We start from the raw sequence: 18,505 nt of genomic DNA, 5'->3' as shown, positions 1-18,505 counted from the left end.
TTTATTGCGTTCACAAGTCTGGTCCCCTTCCACCCCAGCACTGGAGCTGCGGGCCGGCGCTGGGTCAGGAGTACTCGCAGAGGTGGCCGCAGCCGGCAGGGCAGTGAGAGCTGCCCTCCAGCCACTTCATGATATGCTGCAGGTGGCCTCCGTGGCTGCAGCCCTGGCACCAGACGAACAGACCCTTGACCACGTGGTGGCAGACAGCACACATACTGGCACAGCGGTGGCACCTGGGGGTGGGGGATGCCTCAGCTGTGGCCTCCTGGGTTGCCCACATGTCCCTGGGTCCCCCCACCCCACACTGCCCCACCTGTCGCAGACCCAGCCACGGCTGCTCATGGGCCGCTTGCAATTGCTGCAGTTGACATGCAGTGTGGTGGACGCCTGATTGAGGCAGCTGACCGCACGGCTGGTGCTCAGCTTCACCACCTCGTTGGACACGTTCCAGAGGCGGAAGCGCTGCAGCAGGTCGATGTAGGATGTGTACCAGTGCTCCTGCAGGGAGACCCAAGGAGGTCAGGATGGTCAGACAGCCTGGGGCATGGGAGCTTTCCTAGGAAGACCCTCCCCACCCCAGCACACACCTGGGTCTGCTCATCAATGTCCTTGCGCACCCGTTCACCCAGCACAATGAGCACAGACACAGCCATCTGCACGTCACCCTGCTCAGCGTAGAAGCGCAGCATGTCACACACCAACACACTAAAGAAGTCCGTTGGCAGGCGGCTGTCATAGAGCGCATGGGAGATGGAGAGGAGGGAGAAAGAGTCCACAGGTGCCAGAGAGGCTGCATCTGCCTCACTGCCGCTCACGTGTGGTGAGTCGGCCTTGTCCTGCAGGTGCTCGGGCCCAGAAGGTGTGTCCAGAATCTCGTGGCGCAATGGGAAGGCTTCCTGTGGCAGCACGTACTCGGGCTCCTCGGCTGGGAGGCAGGGTCAGGCAAGTGGGCCTAGGCCACCCCACTGCCTCCCTGCACTCCCCAAACCCCCAGTCTGCCCAGCCCCCACTCACAGTGGGCATGTTGTAGGCCTAGGCTTCTGCCCTACCCGCCACCTCCCTCCACCCTACCAAAGCCCCCACTCACGGTGCACATGTTCTGGGTCCAGTGGGTACAGCTCGTCCTCCTCACCCTCAACGTCACCCAGCAAGTAGTCAGCAGGTACATCGCTACCCTCAGTTTCCTCATTATCTGCCCGGGAGGGAGGGAGGACATTCAGGGGTGGTTTGCTGTGGAGTGCCTCAGCTTCACTCCTGCCAGCATCCCCACCTGCCCTCCAGTCTACCCTCATTGGTGATGAGTGTGGCTGAGGAGTCAAGCAGAACCGTGTCGCTCCGTGTGTCCCCCTTGCTCCGGTCTAGCCGTGTCTCACTGCCTAGCCCTGGGGCCATATCCTTCAGGTTGAAACTGGGGACAGGAAAGGCTCATGGGTGGCTGGGCTCCAGTAGCCCCACCCCCTGGGGAGAGCTAGCCCTAGACACCTACCTGTTCATAAGTGGCAGGCCACAGGAGCTGCCTTTACCCACACTGTGGTTAAGGCTGGCAGACGGCACAAGACCAGGACTGCAGTAGATGATCCGCAGCATGGTCCATGTCTGCGCCACCTAGGGACAGGCACCAGCCACTCAGAGGGTCCTGGGCACCCAACACCCCAGGCACACACACACCCCCTGCCTGAACAGAATCACACCAACGTTCAGCTGCCTAGGGACCCAATATCCTTCCCCAACCATACTGGGGAAAATGTAGCCCATGGGAAGCAGAAGAAGCAAAACCAGGAGGCAGCCAATGTGAAGATGAGCAGAGTGATCCAAGGGTGAGAGACTGGCACAGAGCAGGCACTCTCTTCAGGAGGGCTAGGCACTGTTAAGAGGTGCAGCACCAAGAGGAAGGCATGGAGCACATGCCCAAATGGTGACAGCATCAACTGTGACTCCTTAGACCTCTACCTCCAAGAGGGCAGCCCCAGGATCTGGTCCACTCTGCCTATGTGATCTTCACACCCTGTTACTAAGACAAGGGTTGGTGCTGATCTTGGGATGGGGATGCAGCTGGCAGAGCAGCCAATCCCTACCCCAAAGTCATGGCCCCTGCACCCCTGCACCCCCACTTCCCCGCAGCCCAGCCCCACCTACCTGGTTACGGCCTAGCTCCCGAGCCACCTTTGCATTGTGGTCACAGAGCTCGGCCAATGGCCGGCCAGCCAGAGCATAATGCTCAGCTGTGTCCACAAACCAACTCATGCTGCCACCACCAGACTCTGTCTCAAAGACACTGAGAGCACTAGAAGCAAGGCCAGAAAAGGGCTCAGCAGGGTCCAACTTGCGCTTGAAGAAGATGGGGTGGCGCCGGTCGCCAGCATAGGGCTTGCGTCCAGACTCAGCAGCCACTAAGCTTTCCTTGGCTGCAAAGGCCACATCCCCGAAGAGGCCATAGCACAGGCCCTCAGGGTTGGCACGCTCCACGGGCTGGCTGGCATCACGGAACAGATGCTGGCACAGCGTACTGTCCTTGGAGCCTGAGAGCAAAAAGCAGGGGTCGTGTGGGTGGCGCCAAGCAATGCCTGTGGTGACATCACGGTGCTCCTCGAACATAGCAGCTGGCACAAAGGGCCGGCGCACATCCCACACGTAGATGTTGTGATCTACCATCATGGAGCATGTAGCCAGGTGGTGGCGGCACTCGGGCCGCCACTTGACTCGAGCCACAGAGGCGATGGTCTGCACACAGTGCATCTCCTTGGCACGAGGCGTGGTCATGTCCCAGACCTTCACCATCTTGTCACGCCCACCTGTGGCCAGCCAGCCCCTGTAGGAAGGCCCCCAAACCCTCAGTGACTTCTAAGAGAAAAGGGACCCCCCAAGCCCTGCCACTCCCCACTCTCTCACAGGCCTTCAGCCCTGTGGTCCCTGCAGCCCAGACCACACCTGTCCTCGGGGTGCCAGTCACAGCAGAAGACAGGCCCATTGTGAGCTGTGAACATTCTCTCACATCGGTCAGGACGGCGGATGTCCCAGAGCTGCACATTGCCATTCTCAAAGGTGGAGGCAAAAGTAAAGTAGTCTCGGATGCTGAACTGGACATCCCGTACACTCTCAGACTGGCCTGCAGGCAGGGCATCATTGGAAGCAGAGGTGAGGGAGCTGGCCCATGGTGTGTGTGGGGGGCAGCACTTGGAGTGGCTGTGGGATGGTGTCACACACCTGCCTCTGGCCAGATGGCCAAGAGTGCAGAAAGGACTGCCCCCAGGGTCTTCCTAGGGTGGGTTTTTTGCACAAACTCCCAGGCCTATTTCCCCTGGAATCTACATGTTGCATTAGTCCTTGGCAAAACTGAGTTTCAGAGTACTGGAGAACAGAAACTCCACCTGGCTATCTGCTCAACTCCCCTGGATGCCATGGCTTGTAGGAGAACCAAGGAGTCCAACCTTTTTACCTGGGGCTGGAGCTGCCTGGACAGCCCAAAGGACTAGAGGACACAGGGACCACGTTTGCCCTACAAATCCACCACACCAAGAGCCGGGAGGGCAGTGTTCAGCCTTTTTCTAACACAGATAGCTCATGATCTGTCTTAAGAAGCCCACAAATTCTCCAAGGCCCCAGGGCTCTGCCTTGTGCTTCACCTGGTCTCATCAAGGTGGACAAGTGATAGCAGGCTCAGGGATGGCCCTGCAAGGACTAGACAGTGTACTTCACCTCCTCCACATCCCTGTGCTGGGAACCTTGGAGGTTCTGGTAGACATCCTGCAATGAGGTAACCTGGAGCTGGGCTGAGTCTGTGGGGCTATGCCCTCTCTCATGCCACACCCAGCCTCAATTCCTGGTAGTCCTGCCTCTTGCCTCTTCCCCACTATTGATGCTCTGGCTCACACCTCACCCAGGCCTGCCCCCATCCACTCTTCTACTTCTGGCTTATTTCCAGGAGTGCATCTGAGAGCCTCTGATGCACAAAGCACTTCTTAGCTTGCCTAGACAGGTACCTGCAGAGTCACACATCTGCCCTGACCTGCCTCTGTGGGCCTCACCCGAGAAGGTGCTGACAGAGTCCTTCCTTCGGAGGTCAAAGCATTTCATGAAGCCATCCTGGGAGCCACTGAGCAGCACATGGGCTTCAGTGGGGTGGAAGCAGACTTTGTTCACTGTGCGCTTGTGTTCTGTGAACAGCTGGTCCTGCTTGTTGCGGGATGGCCGACCCAGGTTCCATGTGACCACCACACCATTTGTGGCTGCTGTGGCCAGCAGGTTCTCATCCATCTGGTGCCAGACCACATCAGCACAGCTCAGGTTGAGTGAGGGCTTGCGGCCCACACGGAGGTTCAGCTTTTCTACAAACTGTTCCTCCTCTATGGCGTAGATCTTGAAGATGCTGCGGCCTGCCACGACTACTTGGGCTGCATCACGGCAGACGCTGATGGCATTGGCTGGAGCATCCAAGTGGCAGTTCATGGTGCGGCCTGTCAGTGCACTGCCACCTAGGGCTGTAGTCACACGGGACATCTTCTCCATGGCTACACTGGTGGTGGGGTCAGGAGATCAGTGAAGAAGGCTGGTATAGTCAGTCTGGTGTCTGTCAGTTTAGACCTTTCACTGCTTTGCCTGGGCTGGTCAAACTTTGCTGTCTAGACCAAGGCAGTCCATCAGCTAGTCAACATCACAGGGGAATTCCAAACCACCAGAATCTGCCAGAAGACTCTGCTGCTGCCCTGAGCCTGGTTAGTCCCACGTCTGACCTCCCCAGAAGACCTTACATGGCTGGTTCTGGCCAAAGGCACTCATCTCTCCAACAGTAACCTCCCGTGATTGCGCCATTGGACCGCAGGTCAGTCGATTTCCGCAGGGGAGCCAAGTGGCTCCCGCCGTCCACACTCGTCAGCCCGGGGCGCCCGAGGCAGCGGGGCTCCGGAGAGGCGCAAACGAGGGGAGGAGGCAGAGGGCTGAAGGGACCCAGGGAACAGAGCTGCTCAAGGACGGTGGTCTTCCCCTCAGCACTCCAGTCATGTACCGGCAGCACACCGTGGCGTGGGGAACCCATCCGTCACCATCACGCCCCTCGCCGGAAGTGGTCCGTTATTTACTCGCCCCTCGCCGGAAGCGGGCAGGAACTCTCGCCCGCACCATAATAGTTCCGGGTCAGGGCGCAGTACGGGTGGAGGGTCCCGGAGCAGCCCAGACACGGGCCCGCGGGCTCCCCGGTTCCGCCTCGATAGTTGTTCCTGTATTTCTTAATTCGTTTTTCTCTTGCGGTAATGGGGATTGAACCCAGGGTCTCTCTTCCTCTGCGCTTCATCCCCCGCGCCCCCTCTTTTTTTTAAATTTTGAAACAGGGTCTTGCTAAGCGGCCCGAGTTGGAGCCTTGAACTTGCGACCCTCCTGCCTCAGCCTTCGGCGTCGCTGGAGTGGCAGGCGTGTTTCTTATTTCAATCTCAGTACTGTAATAGCGGTGCGTATTTCTCTGCTCAGGTTCTTCAGCGGAGTCTGTCATGCCGGGCTCCTCCACCCTCCTCCCTCCCTCAGCTCGCGGGAGCGGTATCCCCGCCTGTCCGAGCCCACGGTCCCCGTCTGAACCCCGCGCGGCAGTCCGGTCCCTCTTTTTCCTGGGGCCTCCTACCGCACTGCCAATAAACCTCAGACTCCGGACTCCGCAGCAGTGCAGCTAGGTCCCCTTCCAGGCGCCCACGTCCAGCTAGCAGAGCGCCAGCTCCGCCCTTCTTATCCTTCAATGCTCAGCCTCTGCCTTCTCTAGCACCATATCAAACGGGGCCTGACCAGTCACAGTCGCCTCCCCAGCGCTTGTCACAGCCTGCTCCTTTGGGCCTGACCAGTCACAGTCGCCTCCCCAGCGCTTGTCACAGCCTGCTCCTTTGTTCACTGGTAGTTGTCTGTCACACAGAGGTGTGAAGGCCACCGCAGAGGGATTCCATCTCCCAGAGCCTGACATTGCTCATTCAGTTGGTGGCCCTGTTCATCTGCAGCCTCCCTTACTCTTCTGGGAGTAAATTAACATGTCAATTCACAGTGCCATCTCTTGAGACATCCTCGCCCCTGCTTAATCTCAGCTATCCTGTGCACAGGACAAAAGGTTCATTTCTGCCTTTCTGGACAGGTAGTGAGTTAGATCCTAGATACTTACTTTTTTCCCCTTGTATTACTGATGATTGAACCCAGGTGCTCAACCACTGAGCTATATCCCCAGCCTTTTTTTTTTTTTTCCTTTTGAGACAGGAAAAAAAAAAAGTTGCCAAGACTGGCCTCAAATTTGCAGTGCTCTTGCCTCAGCCTCTTGGGAGCTGCTGGTATTCGAGGCCATGGGCCAATGCACCCTGCTAACCCTAAATATTTTTGAGGGAATATTATGGTAATGATTTTAGTGCCATCCCTGCCTGTATGCAGTAGAGGGTTAGGGAACTTCTGTGCTTATCACTGCCGAGTTTTTATTTTTGGCAGGGGCATGCAGCCTCTACATATTTGTTGTAAAGACAAACATCTGATGAATCCAGAGGTGCTTGAGAGTCTAGAGATCAGGACCACCCACAGCAGATACAACCTCCTGCACTATCATGTGGTGACCTGAACACAACCCAGACTCATATTTTTACAACTTTTTTTAATATATATTTTTATAAACAGGTCACGTGATAAAATAGCACAAGAAACACTTACCAAATATAAGGTTATATCTTCCGCATATACAGGAGAATGAGGTCGTTATGTACAATAAGAAAATGATTTTAGGGGTTGGTTGGTTTTGTTTGTTTTCCTTTCTCCCCTTAAATTTTCCTCCTACAGTCGTTGGAAATATCACAGCTTCAGTTGCATTAATACTTTGGGCAAATGGACAGCTGCCCCCTCCCTACTGGGGGGGCTATGGGAGGAGGGCCTGAAGAAACTGGCTCCTGACCACTTCCACATGGAGCCTCCTCGGCACTCGGGGGCAGGGAACTCTTTGGGCTGTTGAACTGATTCTCTGCTTCAACAGCATCTCTCTCTCTCTCACTCGCTCTCTTTCTCTCTCTCACTCGCTCTCTCTCTGGCTCTCTGGAAACTGGTTACTCCCTTCCAACCAAATAAGGGTGTCCCAAGATTGGTGTGGATGCTAAATCTGGGGATCAAGGTTGGGATGGAAAGGGGTCCCAGCCCCCTCCTCAGCATTGTCAAGATGTGCCAGCATCCCCCAGAACTTCCAAACTTCTTGGGATCAGACAGGACACGGACACGGTTGGAGCCCATTTGGGCAGGAAGAGGTTTGGGAAACTGGGGAGGGGCAAATGGGGTGGGGCTAGAATGGAGCCCTCCCTCCTTGCAGAGTGTGGATGGTGTGCTGGCCACTGGAAGATCAGAGTCGCTGGTCAGTGCTGATCCTGACCCCTTGTCTGGGCCCGCTTCTGCAGGGTGTCGCAGTGCTGACAGGCCTGAGCCCCACTGGCGCAGGGCTGTGGCTGGGCAAGACTGCTCCCAAGCCTGACAACCCTAAGGATGATTCCAACTTGGGGTCTCTCTAGGTGCCTGTACCATTCCTGGACTGAGGTGGGCTGCACTTGGCTGGGCTAATGTTGATTATTCCAAGGTCATTGCCATCTCAATGCTATCCTAGGGGCCAGGGGCCAAGGATCTGTAAAAGGCCAGTGTGGGCGGCTGTGGGGTTGGGGGCGGTGGGGGGGTAGGAGGGGAAGCCAACAGGGACTGCCCACTCAACAGTAAGGGAAAAAGGCCCCTTGTGTTGGGCAGGCATGGGGGAGGAGGAGGGGCTTGGAGTTGGGCTCCTCATCGGGCCATGGCTTTGGCAGTGGCCTGAGTCCCCTCGCCCCTAAGAGAGAGGGCTCCAGGCGCCGTGCAGTGGAAGATGTTGAAGGTCCTTGAGGCTCTTCCGGTCCCCTGAGTCCTGGGGGACCCAGCCCCCCAATCCTCTGGGCCCTGCCCGGGATGGGGGACAGCAGGGAGGCAGAGAGTGGGGTGTGGCAGGGAAGGCAGCGGCGGGGGAGGGGGGCGGGTGGGCTCAGAGTGCCCCCCAGGGACCGAGCCCCGCAGCGGGGCGGGCGAGTGATGGCGGCGGCTGTGGCGTGGTGGAGGGCGGGCGTGCAGTGCGGGCACGAGGGGCATGCACAAAGTCCCCGAGTGTGCGTGCGTGCGTGGGGCTGGTGCGGTCGTCCCCTGCCCGGGGCAGACAGAAAGAGGTGCGGAGGGGGCCCGAGGGCGGCGCGGGGCGGGGCTGTCCTCAACTCGTCCCGCCTCCCGCGCGGGATCATACGCGGCTGCTGGGCAAGGTCCACCGAGGGGCCTGGAAGAGCCCCTCGCCCCGCCCAGAGCGTGGCGGGTTCCCGAGGCCTGGGTGGGAGCCCAGCGCTACTCAATGACTAGGCAGCGGGGCAGGTGCTGCGAGAAGTACTTGAAGAGCTCAGGTGTAGCTCCCGGGCAGTTGGTCAGCTCCAGCTCCTCCAGCTCCTGCAGCTGCACCAAGCCTGACAGCCCCGTGGTGGTCAGCAGTGGGCAGCCTGAATCAAACCAGTGGGAACAATGGTGGGGCTCAGCTTTGCGAGACAGAAAACTGGGACCCCGCGGGCCAGCACTCTGTGGATGGGCCTTGAGCTGAGTGGGAGAGGCCCATGCTGGGCTCTTAGGTCCTTGCTGAGTGGCAGGGGCCTCCTTGGGCCGAGTGGCTCTGGGAGGAGCCCCGCGATGCCTGAGTTGGACTACAGCTTGCCCCTCTCCTAACTTGAACCTGCAACTCAGCCAGCCAAAGTCAGGTGTGAATCCGCACAAGGGAGGACTAGATGAGTGTAGTGGACACTGCCTGGGAGGCATGCAGGGGAGGGAGGGTCTCACCTGCCAGAGACAAGAGACGCAAACTCCTCATAGCCAGGAGGTGCTTCAGCCCGAAGTCCTGCACCTGGGCAAAAGTGGGAGAGGGCAAGTTAACTGAACCTGGAGCCGCAGGAGTTGCTGGAGGCAGGGTTCAAGATGGAGGTTTCTCAACGCCCCCCCTCCCACCAGCCAGAGGCTGGGAAGTGCTGTTGAGGACCCTGGGGTCCCCACCTGTTCTAGGTTCGCTAATGGGTGCAGATGGATCTTAGACCCCTGTGGGATCTGAGTGGGGCTGGAAAAAGGTAAGCAGGCTGGACTGGTGCTTTCCCCTCACCCCCCACCACGCCCTCCTATCCCCCTATCACAGAAGGCATGAAGGTCCAGTACCTGGCAGCACCATCGCAGGTAGAGGCTGCGGAGGGATGACATGGTGGACAAATAGCTGAGGCCAGTGTCCGTGATGCGTACACACCTGTGGTGGCACCAGAGGGGGACTGCCCACCTTCAAATCACTTCACCCGCCCCCTAAACTGCCGCGCCCTACCCCCTACCCCACCTTGTTCCTAGCACAAACCCCCACCTCACCCACGATGGTCCCACCATCCTGTAGCCCACCCCTCTTCAATACAGCCCCCCCCCCCCGCACGTCCTAGCACCAGCTTCTGGGAAGGATTTGGGTTCAACCAAACATTGCTGTAGTTCCCCCGACTATTGGCACTTTGCTCTCGCTGGTGCTGCCCACTACACCATAGATCTGTCACTGTCTGTCCCCTCAGCAGCCTCGCCCACACCAGAAGCCCATGGACTCAGACCCACCCACTCTAGGCTTCCGGTACATGGTGACCCCGCAGTGGGTGCAGGGACATGCGCACCTGTCCAGCACAAGCTCCTCCAGGCGGTGCAGGTCACAGGCTACATACTCTAGTGCCATGTCTGTGATGCGAGGGCACCACGACAGGTCGAGGCTGCGCAGCTTGCGTAGGTTCTCGGCTACGAGCTCAACACCATCATCGGTGACCTTTGAACAGCCTGAGAGGCTGAGTGCTGTGAGGTTGGGCAGGCTGTGCACCACGTTGACCACGCCGTGGTTAGTGATTTCCCAGCAAGAGAGCAGACGCAGCGTGTGCGTGCTGTGACCCTGCCGCGCCGTGAAGTAGGCCAGCGCCGTGTCCGTCACGTGGTAGGCCTGCAGGCTCAGCTCTGCCAGGTTAGGCAGCAGCTGCGAGATGGCCGCGATGGCGTCGTCAGCCACATTGATGCAGTCGCTCACGCTCAGCGAGGTGATCCGCGCACTGAGGCTGGACCACAGCCCTGCCTCAGTGAAGTCGTTGCATCCCGACAGCTCCAGGCGCACCACACCCTGCATCTGCTCCAGCATCACCTGTGGGCAGCACAGGTCAGGGCCATGCCTGGCTCTGCTCCCCAACCCTCCCCAGTAGGCTCCTCCCTCAGGGTGTGGTGAGGATTGCCTGAGATGGGTTGGAATGAGCTGCTGGGAGCCAGGAAGCAGTAGTCTCTTGGGTGTGGACTTGTGCAAGTATGTTGAACTCTGAGGACTGCACTTATAGTGTAACACCTCAACAACATTCCAAAGAGGGGCATGGCACAGGGGCCCCAGGAGCCATGGCTTTGCCAGAGTAGGTGCTCAGAACAGTTGGTATAGTCCAGATAGTGGGGACTGGGCAGGTTGTTCACTGCTCCTCTGACCTTTGCTAATAGGAGACCCTTCCTCAACTACCTTTCACCTCCTTCCAGCATCCTACCCACCCAAGGCCAGTGAGAAGTGACTTTCCTTCTCAGTCTCATACTTAATTGCTCTGCTGTTGCCCCCTTGAAATTCTTGTTTTGGTACCAGGGATTAAACCCAGGGGCACTTAACCACTGAGCCACACCTCCAGCCCCTTCTATTTTTTATTTCAAGACAAAGTTTTGCTAAATTGCTTAGGGGCCTCACTAAATTGCTGAGGCTGGCTTTGAACTTGTGATCCTCCTGCCTCAGCCTCTTGAGCTGCTGGGATTATAGGCATGCACCACCTCACCTAGCTCATCTTGAGATTCTTAATCATCTCTGAATAAGCATCCACATTTTCACTTTGCATCAGGTCCCACAAACTATGTAGCCAGTCCTCCCTGACCCCTGGCAGTGCTCTTCCTTAGAGCAATGATATGCTTCTTTGTTTTCTGTTGTGCTAAGCTTCCTCTGTGCTCCATACCCTTCCACACCCATACAGCTCTGCTGTCTGTCCCTGCCACCTGGACCACTTTGGGGGCACACCTCTAGGCCGGCATCCGTGATGGTGGAGCGCTTGAGGCTCATGGCCTTGACCCCCTTCTTGGAGAGCGCATAGTTGTCGATGAACTCACAGATGTCCAGGTCGGAGACCCCAACCAGGCAGAAGCCCTCAAAGCCACGTGCAGCGAAGCCCTGCAGGTTCACGAACTCCTTCTCACCACTAGGCAGCACATTGTAGAGCTCCTTGGCGTGCAGTACAGGTGTGAGGCCTGCCCAGAACTTGGGCTGGTAGAGCACACGCCGCCAGGCCTTGCACACCTGGGCTAGCACGCACTTCTCGCATGCTGAGAAGTACCAGAAGAGGCCGTTGAGGATCTTCTCATCTGTGGCCAGTGGCGGCCGCTCTGCTGGGGGTCCAGGCACCGAGGCTGAGGCTGGTCCACCTGCCAGGGGGCAGGGGCCCCCAGCAAGTGTGCCCCGGGACAGCGGGGAGGCCAAGCTGGGAGGTGGAAGGGTGGGTGGGGGCGGTGGCTGGCAGGGACGGTTCTTGGCAGCAGGAGTGCCCTTGGTGATGCTGGCTGCTCCCAGGCCATTGGGCTGGCCCGGCAGCTTTACCAGGCCATTTCGAGGCAAGCATGGAGGTTTGGGGTCGCCGTTGACACCGGGGCTCGACATCTTCCTCGAATGTTCTGCAGACAGGCCAAGAGGGGCAAGTGAGTCTGACAGTCTCTGGGAAGGCTGGGGAAGCCTGCTCCTTCCCATCCCTGGGTGCCCCCCACCATGGTACTCCTAGAACCAAGCTCTAAGTGTGTACCTCCCTGGTTGAGTGCAGCAAGGGGAGGCAATGATCTCTGTACTCATTTAGCACCTACTGTGTGCACTAACTCAACCTGCTCTGCTCATGGTACTCTTGGATGCTTATTCCCATTTCACACATGAGACAATGGAGGTGGAGAGATGAAGTCCCTGACCACTCCCTTCACCTGTGTTCCTCTGCCTATCACCAGGACCCTAACTCTCTGGTCAGGGACTGGGAAACTGAGGATAGAGTTTGGGGCAGTCTCTGGCAACCCACCTCTACAGGATGCCAGCACAGCTCTCTGAAGGGCCTCTTGTACCCTTCTGAGCCTCAGGGTCTGCCCAGAGAGAGAGAGAGAGGGGGGAGAGAGAGAGAGAGAGAGAGAGAGAGAGAGAGAGAGAGAGAGAGAGAGAGAGAGAGAGAGAGAAGCTGTTTTCCCCAGCATGGTGAGCCCTGGACACACTATTTATTTATTTATTGGAACTGGGGGTCGAACCCAGGGCTCTGGCAATGCAAGGTTAACATTTTGCCACTGAGCTACATCCCAGTACAACACATGCTTTTTCTATAATTCTTCACCTATGCTGATGAGGATAGTGCTGTGGTGACTGTATACATTGTATGGATGAGGAAGACAAGCCCAAGGTTAGGTGAATTGCTTGTTTGAGGCTATGATCAGTTAAATGATGGAGTCAAAGTTTGGACCACAGCTGGCTGATGAGAGCCCCAAGGAAGACTCTTCTCAGGCCAGGGTCATTGCCCACAGGATGAGAGTAAGGCCACACCTAGTCCAGCTCCCCTCCTCAGGCTATAACTGGGTGGCACAAGACACAGCACAGAAAGCTATGGTGGGGGGAAGCAGTGAGACTCACAGTGCCATCATCTGGCTTCTGCTCACCCCCATCCAATATCCATTGAGGAAGCAGAACACGCAGAGGTCTCACTGGTACACACTTGAGGTCCCATACTCTGGACCCCAAACAGGCCCCGCTTTGAATTGTGGTCTCAGCTAGCCACTGGCCTTTTCAGAGCCTCCATTTCCTCACTTCAACCCCTGCATGGTGCCCAGTAAATCTTGGACAGCGACCTGGAGTTAGCTTTTGGGCCTCAGGGCAGAACCAAAAGCAATGCATGATCTACCTTCTTGGGTCTGTAGGTGACCCCGGGACCAAGCAGGAACCTACATGCAGGTCCCCATCTTCTTGCCCCACAGTCTCAGAAGAAGGGCAGGAGCTGCTCCAGTTCTCCCTTCTCCTCCTGCTGATGAAGATGGGCCATCACCTCACAGAAGTCTCACAGAACCACCATATAGTGTCTGAGAAGAATCCTAAGGACTTCCCAAGGCTTGGGGTGGATACAATATGCAGACCCTCAGGAAGAGAACAGTTTCCTGTCCCCCTTTTGGCCGTCTTCCATCTAGAGCTGCTGCAGGACTGAGGACGCTGTCTGTCCATCCCCCACAGTTTCCAAGATAACAGGAACCACGGTGGGAGGCAGAGGGAGGTGGGGGTGGCCATTATTGGTACCCCAGTTTTCAGATAAGGAACCTGAGGTGCTGGTGAGTCACAGTGTCATCACAGTTGTGGAGGAGGCCTAACACAGAGCTACTCCAGTGTCAGTACAGGGAAACGTGGACCACGGTAGGACAGCGGCACCCCCTAAAGGACCAGGGTGAGGCCCGTGACCGCCTCCACTCCTGCCCCAGCAAGGCTGTTCTGGAAGTTGTACAGAGAATGGAGAGGAGCCCCCGGCTGAATATACGCCGTGTCCCCAGAATGGGTGCCCTGCTCCCTAGACCTAGGGAGCCCTGATTTCCACGTCCAGAATGCCCCACCCACCCGGACTCCACCCTTTCCCGCAGACCAAGTTTCAGCGCCCAGCCTGTAGCACCATGGACAGCGGCCATGCATGCTCCCGGGGGCCAGGCCGGCCGCTGACAGAGGAGGACGGGGTTGAGGGGGAGGTTCCGATAAACCCAAAGCCTGGCAAACCTAGCTCACCAGGGAGGGGCCCCCAGAGGCGGAGGGGGGAGGGGGGAGAAGCGGCCTGCTCGGCTAGGATCCGGAGGAGGCGCGGAGGCGGCACCAAGGAAGAAATATTCCAAGAGCTGTGCGGATTTAGCCTGAAAATGCTCCCAGCCGCGGGTGTGCACGTGGAGCACCCAAATTGGGGGGATGCACGTGGGTGCCCCGGGCATCTGCAGGACTCCTTGCGGTCCCTCCATGGGAGCTCACATGTGCAGGAGCTCAAGTCCCATCCCTACCTTCAGGCCTCAGGGTAGAGCTGGTGAAAACAAGGTGGTCTGAGCGTCTGTGGAGGGAGGAACAGGCTGAGGATGGCTTCTGACTGACCCTCAACCCACACTCCCATCCAAGGCCTTCTGCCCTGGCTTGGAACTGCACCACAGAGGCAGCCCCACCACTCCCCAACTTTGTGCCCACTTTCTATGGGGGCTCCGGCTGCTCACATTCCTGGCCTGACTAACCCAGCCCTAGAAGCCTCCACCACACCTGGGTCCATGGGTTGAGGCCTTGGGAAAAGGCGGAGCTCACGTTGGGAGACTGGGGCCTTCCTGCCAGTTAGACAAGAGGTCACTGGAGGGTTCTGAGAAGGGCCCCTCTGCCTGTCCCTGCCACTCTACTGGATGGTGACCAAGGCCCTCTCCCCCTGCCTTGACACTGCAGCTGCTCTCCAACAGGGTGACTCTGAGAGCTTGCCTGGAACTTCCTGCTAGGAGTGCAGGCACAGCTGCCAGGCTGTTCAGGGTTGGTTCTTCCTTCGGGACAAGCACCTTAGGAGCTGACCCTGGGAATAGAGGCTTTGAAAACGTCAACCAAGCTTGCATGACAACTGCAGTCCTGGTGTGTTCTGGTCAGTTGAGAGTGGAATTCTGGGGAGGTTCCCTGTTGGAATAGGCTGTGGAGGGGCTACTGGGGAAAAGAGAAGCAGTGGTTATTATCCTGAACTTGTGAGCCCAAGCCAGGGTCAGATCAGGGTGCTCCTGGGGAGTGATGACTGGACTCTGTTCTCCTCAGAGTCACATCAGGAGCTAAAGGAGTGCAGTGGGCACTGCGGGCTCCCAAGAGGACTCCAGCTCTGGGCAGTTTTATGACTCACAGATGGCCATATTGGAGCCCCACAAGGAGCTACCTCTTCTGCCTACCAGGTCATTGGGCCCTAAGACCCAGGTAGGCCTCAGAGCCTCCCCTCCAGCCCTCACACCTGGCCCAGCCAGTCCCCCATTCCTCTACTCCAGCTGCAGGTGTGAGCCCCACTCTTGCCTCCATGACTGGGCATCTCCAGGGTCTCACCCACTTCCTGGGCTGTCATCACTATCCACCTCTTTGCTGGCTTGGGGACTTCTTGAGAACAGACAGCAAATATAGGCGAGAAATGGCAGCCCAGTTAGCAAGGCTATACAGAGGCCCGAGAGGCTCAAGGGAGAACAGGAGGCTGACTGAAAGGGGAGGCAGGCTATCAAGAACTTAATCACAGTTGTGATAGGGATCAGTGTTCATAGGGAAGGGAGGCCACTGGGGTTGGGACTGAGTTGGTACTGTGGTTGCTGGGAAGACTCCCAAGACCCCGGGGATTTGAGATAGGCCTTGGAATATGCAGAACCTGGGGAAAGAAGACACCTTGCATCTATTTTTCTGCTAAGTCCCCATTCTGGAGCTATGGGGATAAAGACACTGGCTGTCCATCCCCCATAATCTGGCCTGACCTTAGGGAAGAGGGCAGGTGCCTCCAGGAGAGAGAGACAAGGGAAATGCTGCCTAGTTCTTTCCCATTGCTGGCCTGAGCTCTTCCCATACCACCTGACCAGGGGTTGGGAAAGCAAAGCTCAGAGGGCGATTTTTCAGAAGCTGTGAAAGCTGTGATTAACCCAAGACCTCTAGGCTATCTGCTCCCCAGTGCCCCTGCATAGGTGCACATCCATGGCTCCTTGCTCTGTCCTCTTCTGCTTCATGGGATTCTCTGTGTTCTGCTGGGATTCGGGCTAGTGGTCTCTCTGAGCCTCACCCAGCAGGATTCCTACTGTCCTCTTGCTCTCTTTCCAGAGGCTGCAATCTGCATGCCCACCAACATCCTTGCCTCTTATCTCCCCCAGTTTTGGGGACTCTTCTCCCATCTCTGATAGCCCCATATCTGAGCACCAGGTCAGGATATAACCTGTCTTGGATTCTGGGAGGTGTGACTTCCAGAGAACTTGTACTGACCAGCTCCTTCTGCCTGCTGAGGACCTGGGAGCTAGGCAAGGCATGGGTAACCAAAAACTCACATCAGGCTGTCTGCAGTGGCAGCCCCCATGGACCAGGGTGACAACCACAGTAGCTGGGATTGGGGGCACGGTGCAGGCTGACACGTTCCATGACAACCCCGTGACTCAGGCACATCCCTGCCACTACACGTGTCTCCAGTTGAGGGTGGGAGGGGAGCACCTTCCACCCTCAGTCGGAGATGCTTCTGGGGTGCACAAGACTTTTAGCCCAGGGTGCACATGGGCCTTGAGACAGACCTATGTAGATGCTCCAGCACACTGAGGCCCTGTGATCAAGTCCAGGGCAGCTCAGTCATGCAGGGCTAAGGAGTGGACCTTGGATTCAGGCTCATCTGGCTCCCCTGCTCTAAAGAATATGAGCATCCAAGGCTTAGGATAGTTCCCCTAGTACCTACTGCTTTGGGTGCTTGCCAAATGAAAGGACATAGTCTGCATGCACCCTCTGCAGTGGGTGCAGCCATTGGTTCCTGCTGGACTACTTACTGGTGGGAAGGCTCTGGGCTATCCACTAGTCCCCTAGAGCTTCCATTGCTGCCCTCCCTACCTTCCCCCCTGCACCAGCCTTGGAGGCATAGCACAGGGGAGGAGACAGGTTCTGCAAGCAGTCAGTGCATGCCAGAGGAATAGCCCCTCTTCCACCTTGGGGGCGTGCCTACATCTCAGCAGTTCAGGGTTTCCTGGGCCTAGGTCCCTCCTACCTGGGGACTTGTTTTCCTCTCATCAGTGGAGAATAGAACTTGTTCAGTACCTTGAAAGTGGGTGTGGGCTGGAGGGGTGAGCCTGCTCCCTGAACATCCCCTGTGGTGGGGTGTTCAGCTGATAGGCTGGGCGCAAGGTAAGCAGTGGTTGAGAAGAAGGTAGTGGAAGTGATAGGAACAATGCCAGTTGAGTCCTGGCATCCCCATGCACTGCCCATGTTTACAGCTGGGCTTTGAATGTCCCTTCCTTCCTGATGGCTCCTCATCCAGTCCCTGGCCTGGGCAGACCCAAAGCTTCAGGCTCCCTGCCCAGCCCAGGCCTTCAGCTCTGAGGCTGCTGTCCAGCATTTTATTGGAGGGGGCAGCTGGGAGAGAGGGCCCTGTGTCCAGTAAGCACCATGGAGGTTTGAGCTGCCTACTGACCAGCAACAACATGGCTATGGACTAGGGGCCTGAGGGAGGGAGGCAGGTGAAGTGGTATCTGCCATCTGGTCCTCCTGCAGAGGTCAATCTGCCTGCTCAGAGCCAGAAGGGGCCGGAGGAGTGGCTGCTGGGCCATGGGTTCTGAAGCTCTAACAGGCTTCTCCTGGGATGGTGAGTGGGAAGCCTTCCCCACCCACCCAAACCTCCAGGAGGGCATGGGATCCCTGTGCCCAGTTTCCCATCTAAGGCCCTTCAGCCTTGGCTAAGGCCTAATAGGCCTTCCCAAACCAGGGACATGCCAGCCCACTCCCTCTTCTCCTTCTGCCACCCCACATCATGGGTGGCAGCTCCAAACAGGTCCATGTCAGTGGAAGGTATCCAGGAGGGGACCAGCCCCCAGGCCACATACCCACATGGTTCCTCCTGGAGTTTAATTACATCGAACACCTGTCACTAGACTCAGGGGCTAAGGACACTGGAGTAGGGGGCCCAGAGCCCAAAACCCAGCCAGGAAGCGTGGGGGCTGGGGACCTGCAATTTTGTGTCCTGGGGCGGGGGCATGGAGCTTCCTCTCCGCGGCTCCAGTGGCACTGATCCACAGCCCTGACCGCGTTGCCATTGGGGAGCGGGCCTCGATCAGGCAGGCTTCTGGGGCGAGGTGCTACGGAGGGCCTGGTAGGGCTGAAGGCCCAGCGGCTGCGGGGTGCAGTGGGGAAGGGGCTGCCGTTACGTAAGCCTTTTCCTGGCGACGGCGGCGGCTGTGAGGTCCTAAGCCCCCACTCTGTCCCCTCCTCATTGTGGCCACAGCCGTGGCTTGGCCTGGACCCCTCCCCGCCTCGCAGCCTGGCCGCGCGCGCACACCTTACCTTGGCCTGGGCTCCTGGCTCATGCCACGCTGTCCGCCCGGCGACCTCGCGTCATAGGGAGCCCAGCATGGGCGCCGGTAAGCTCGGAGGCGGCCGAGGGGCTGGACTGGCGGGCAGAGCCCGGCCGCGCCCCGCGCCCCGCCGGGCCCCCTCCGCCGCGCCCGGAGCGGAGCTCCCCGGTGGGAGAGGATCGGCCGCCCGAGCCTCCCACCGGGGAGGCTGTGGCTGTGCCCAGATAAATAAGGCCGCTTTGCAGGGAGCGGGGCGGGTGTCTCCTCCCTCCCCTCGCCCTCCTCCCCGCGCTCCTCCTCCGCGCTCCTCCCCGCGCTCCTCCGCGGCCGCTCGCGGCGCCGCGCGCGCCCCCAGCCCGGCCCTAAGCGCCGCGCCCTCGCGCGCTCCCGGCGT

At 58.2% G+C, this 18,505-nt stretch overlaps 2 protein-coding genes across 8 annotated transcripts; both read right to left on the bottom strand.

Annotated features, from left to right (window-relative positions):
* Nucleotides 1-64: 64 nt before the first annotated feature.
* On the bottom strand, nucleotides 65-5,079 carry WDR24 (WD repeat domain 24; the record flags this gene model as incomplete). 3 transcript variants are annotated; one of them, XM_081296848.1, is made up of 9 exons in its annotated part: nucleotides 3,981-5,078; nucleotides 2,929-3,106; nucleotides 2,137-2,809; nucleotides 1,487-1,605; nucleotides 1,287-1,408; nucleotides 1,088-1,192; nucleotides 588-925; nucleotides 314-498; nucleotides 65-233 (listed from the first exon to the last, which is right to left on the bottom strand). In XM_081296848.1, the coding sequence occupies exons 1-9, from the start codon at nucleotides 4,504-4,506 to the stop codon at nucleotides 65-67; spliced, it is 2,415 nt and encodes an 804-aa protein (XP_081152974.1). In that variant the 5' UTR covers nucleotides 4,507-5,078. The 3 variants fall into 3 exon arrangements, 2 of the variants coding, with proteins under 2 accessions (XP_081152974.1, XP_081152975.1); XM_081296849.1 differs by having other exon boundaries at nucleotides 4,026-5,077; XR_014022390.1 differs by having other exon boundaries at nucleotides 97-233; nucleotides 588-729; nucleotides 3,981-5,079.
* A 1,526-nt stretch (nucleotides 5,080-6,605) lies between these two features.
* Nucleotides 6,606-18,505, bottom strand: FBXL16 (F-box and leucine rich repeat protein 16). 5 transcript variants are annotated; one of them, XM_081300165.1, is made up of 7 exons: nucleotides 18,101-18,505; nucleotides 12,108-12,168; nucleotides 11,075-11,721; nucleotides 9,672-10,180; nucleotides 9,187-9,271; nucleotides 8,821-8,884; nucleotides 6,606-8,489 (listed from the first exon to the last, which is right to left on the bottom strand). In XM_081300165.1, the coding sequence occupies exons 3-7, from the start codon at nucleotides 11,705-11,707 to the stop codon at nucleotides 8,341-8,343; spliced, it is 1,440 nt and encodes a 479-aa protein (XP_081156291.1). In that variant the 5' UTR covers nucleotides 11,708-11,721; nucleotides 12,108-12,168; nucleotides 18,101-18,505; the 3' UTR covers nucleotides 6,606-8,340. The 5 variants fall into 5 exon arrangements, with proteins under 5 accessions (XP_081156291.1, XP_081156292.1, XP_081156294.1 ...); XM_081300166.1 differs by lacking the exon at nucleotides 18,101-18,505 and adding an exon at nucleotides 12,972-13,234; XM_081300168.1 differs by lacking the exon at nucleotides 12,108-12,168 and having other exon boundaries at nucleotides 9,187-9,293; nucleotides 18,101-18,492.

Source organism: Spermophilus citellus, assembly GCF_964194105.1.
Source record: "Spermophilus citellus genome assembly, chromosome: 6".
NCBI lineage: Eukaryota > Metazoa > Chordata > Mammalia > Rodentia > Sciuridae > Spermophilus > Spermophilus citellus.
The sequence above is the reverse complement of the archived record's forward strand: the minus strand, read 5'-3'. Positions and strand labels throughout refer to the sequence as shown.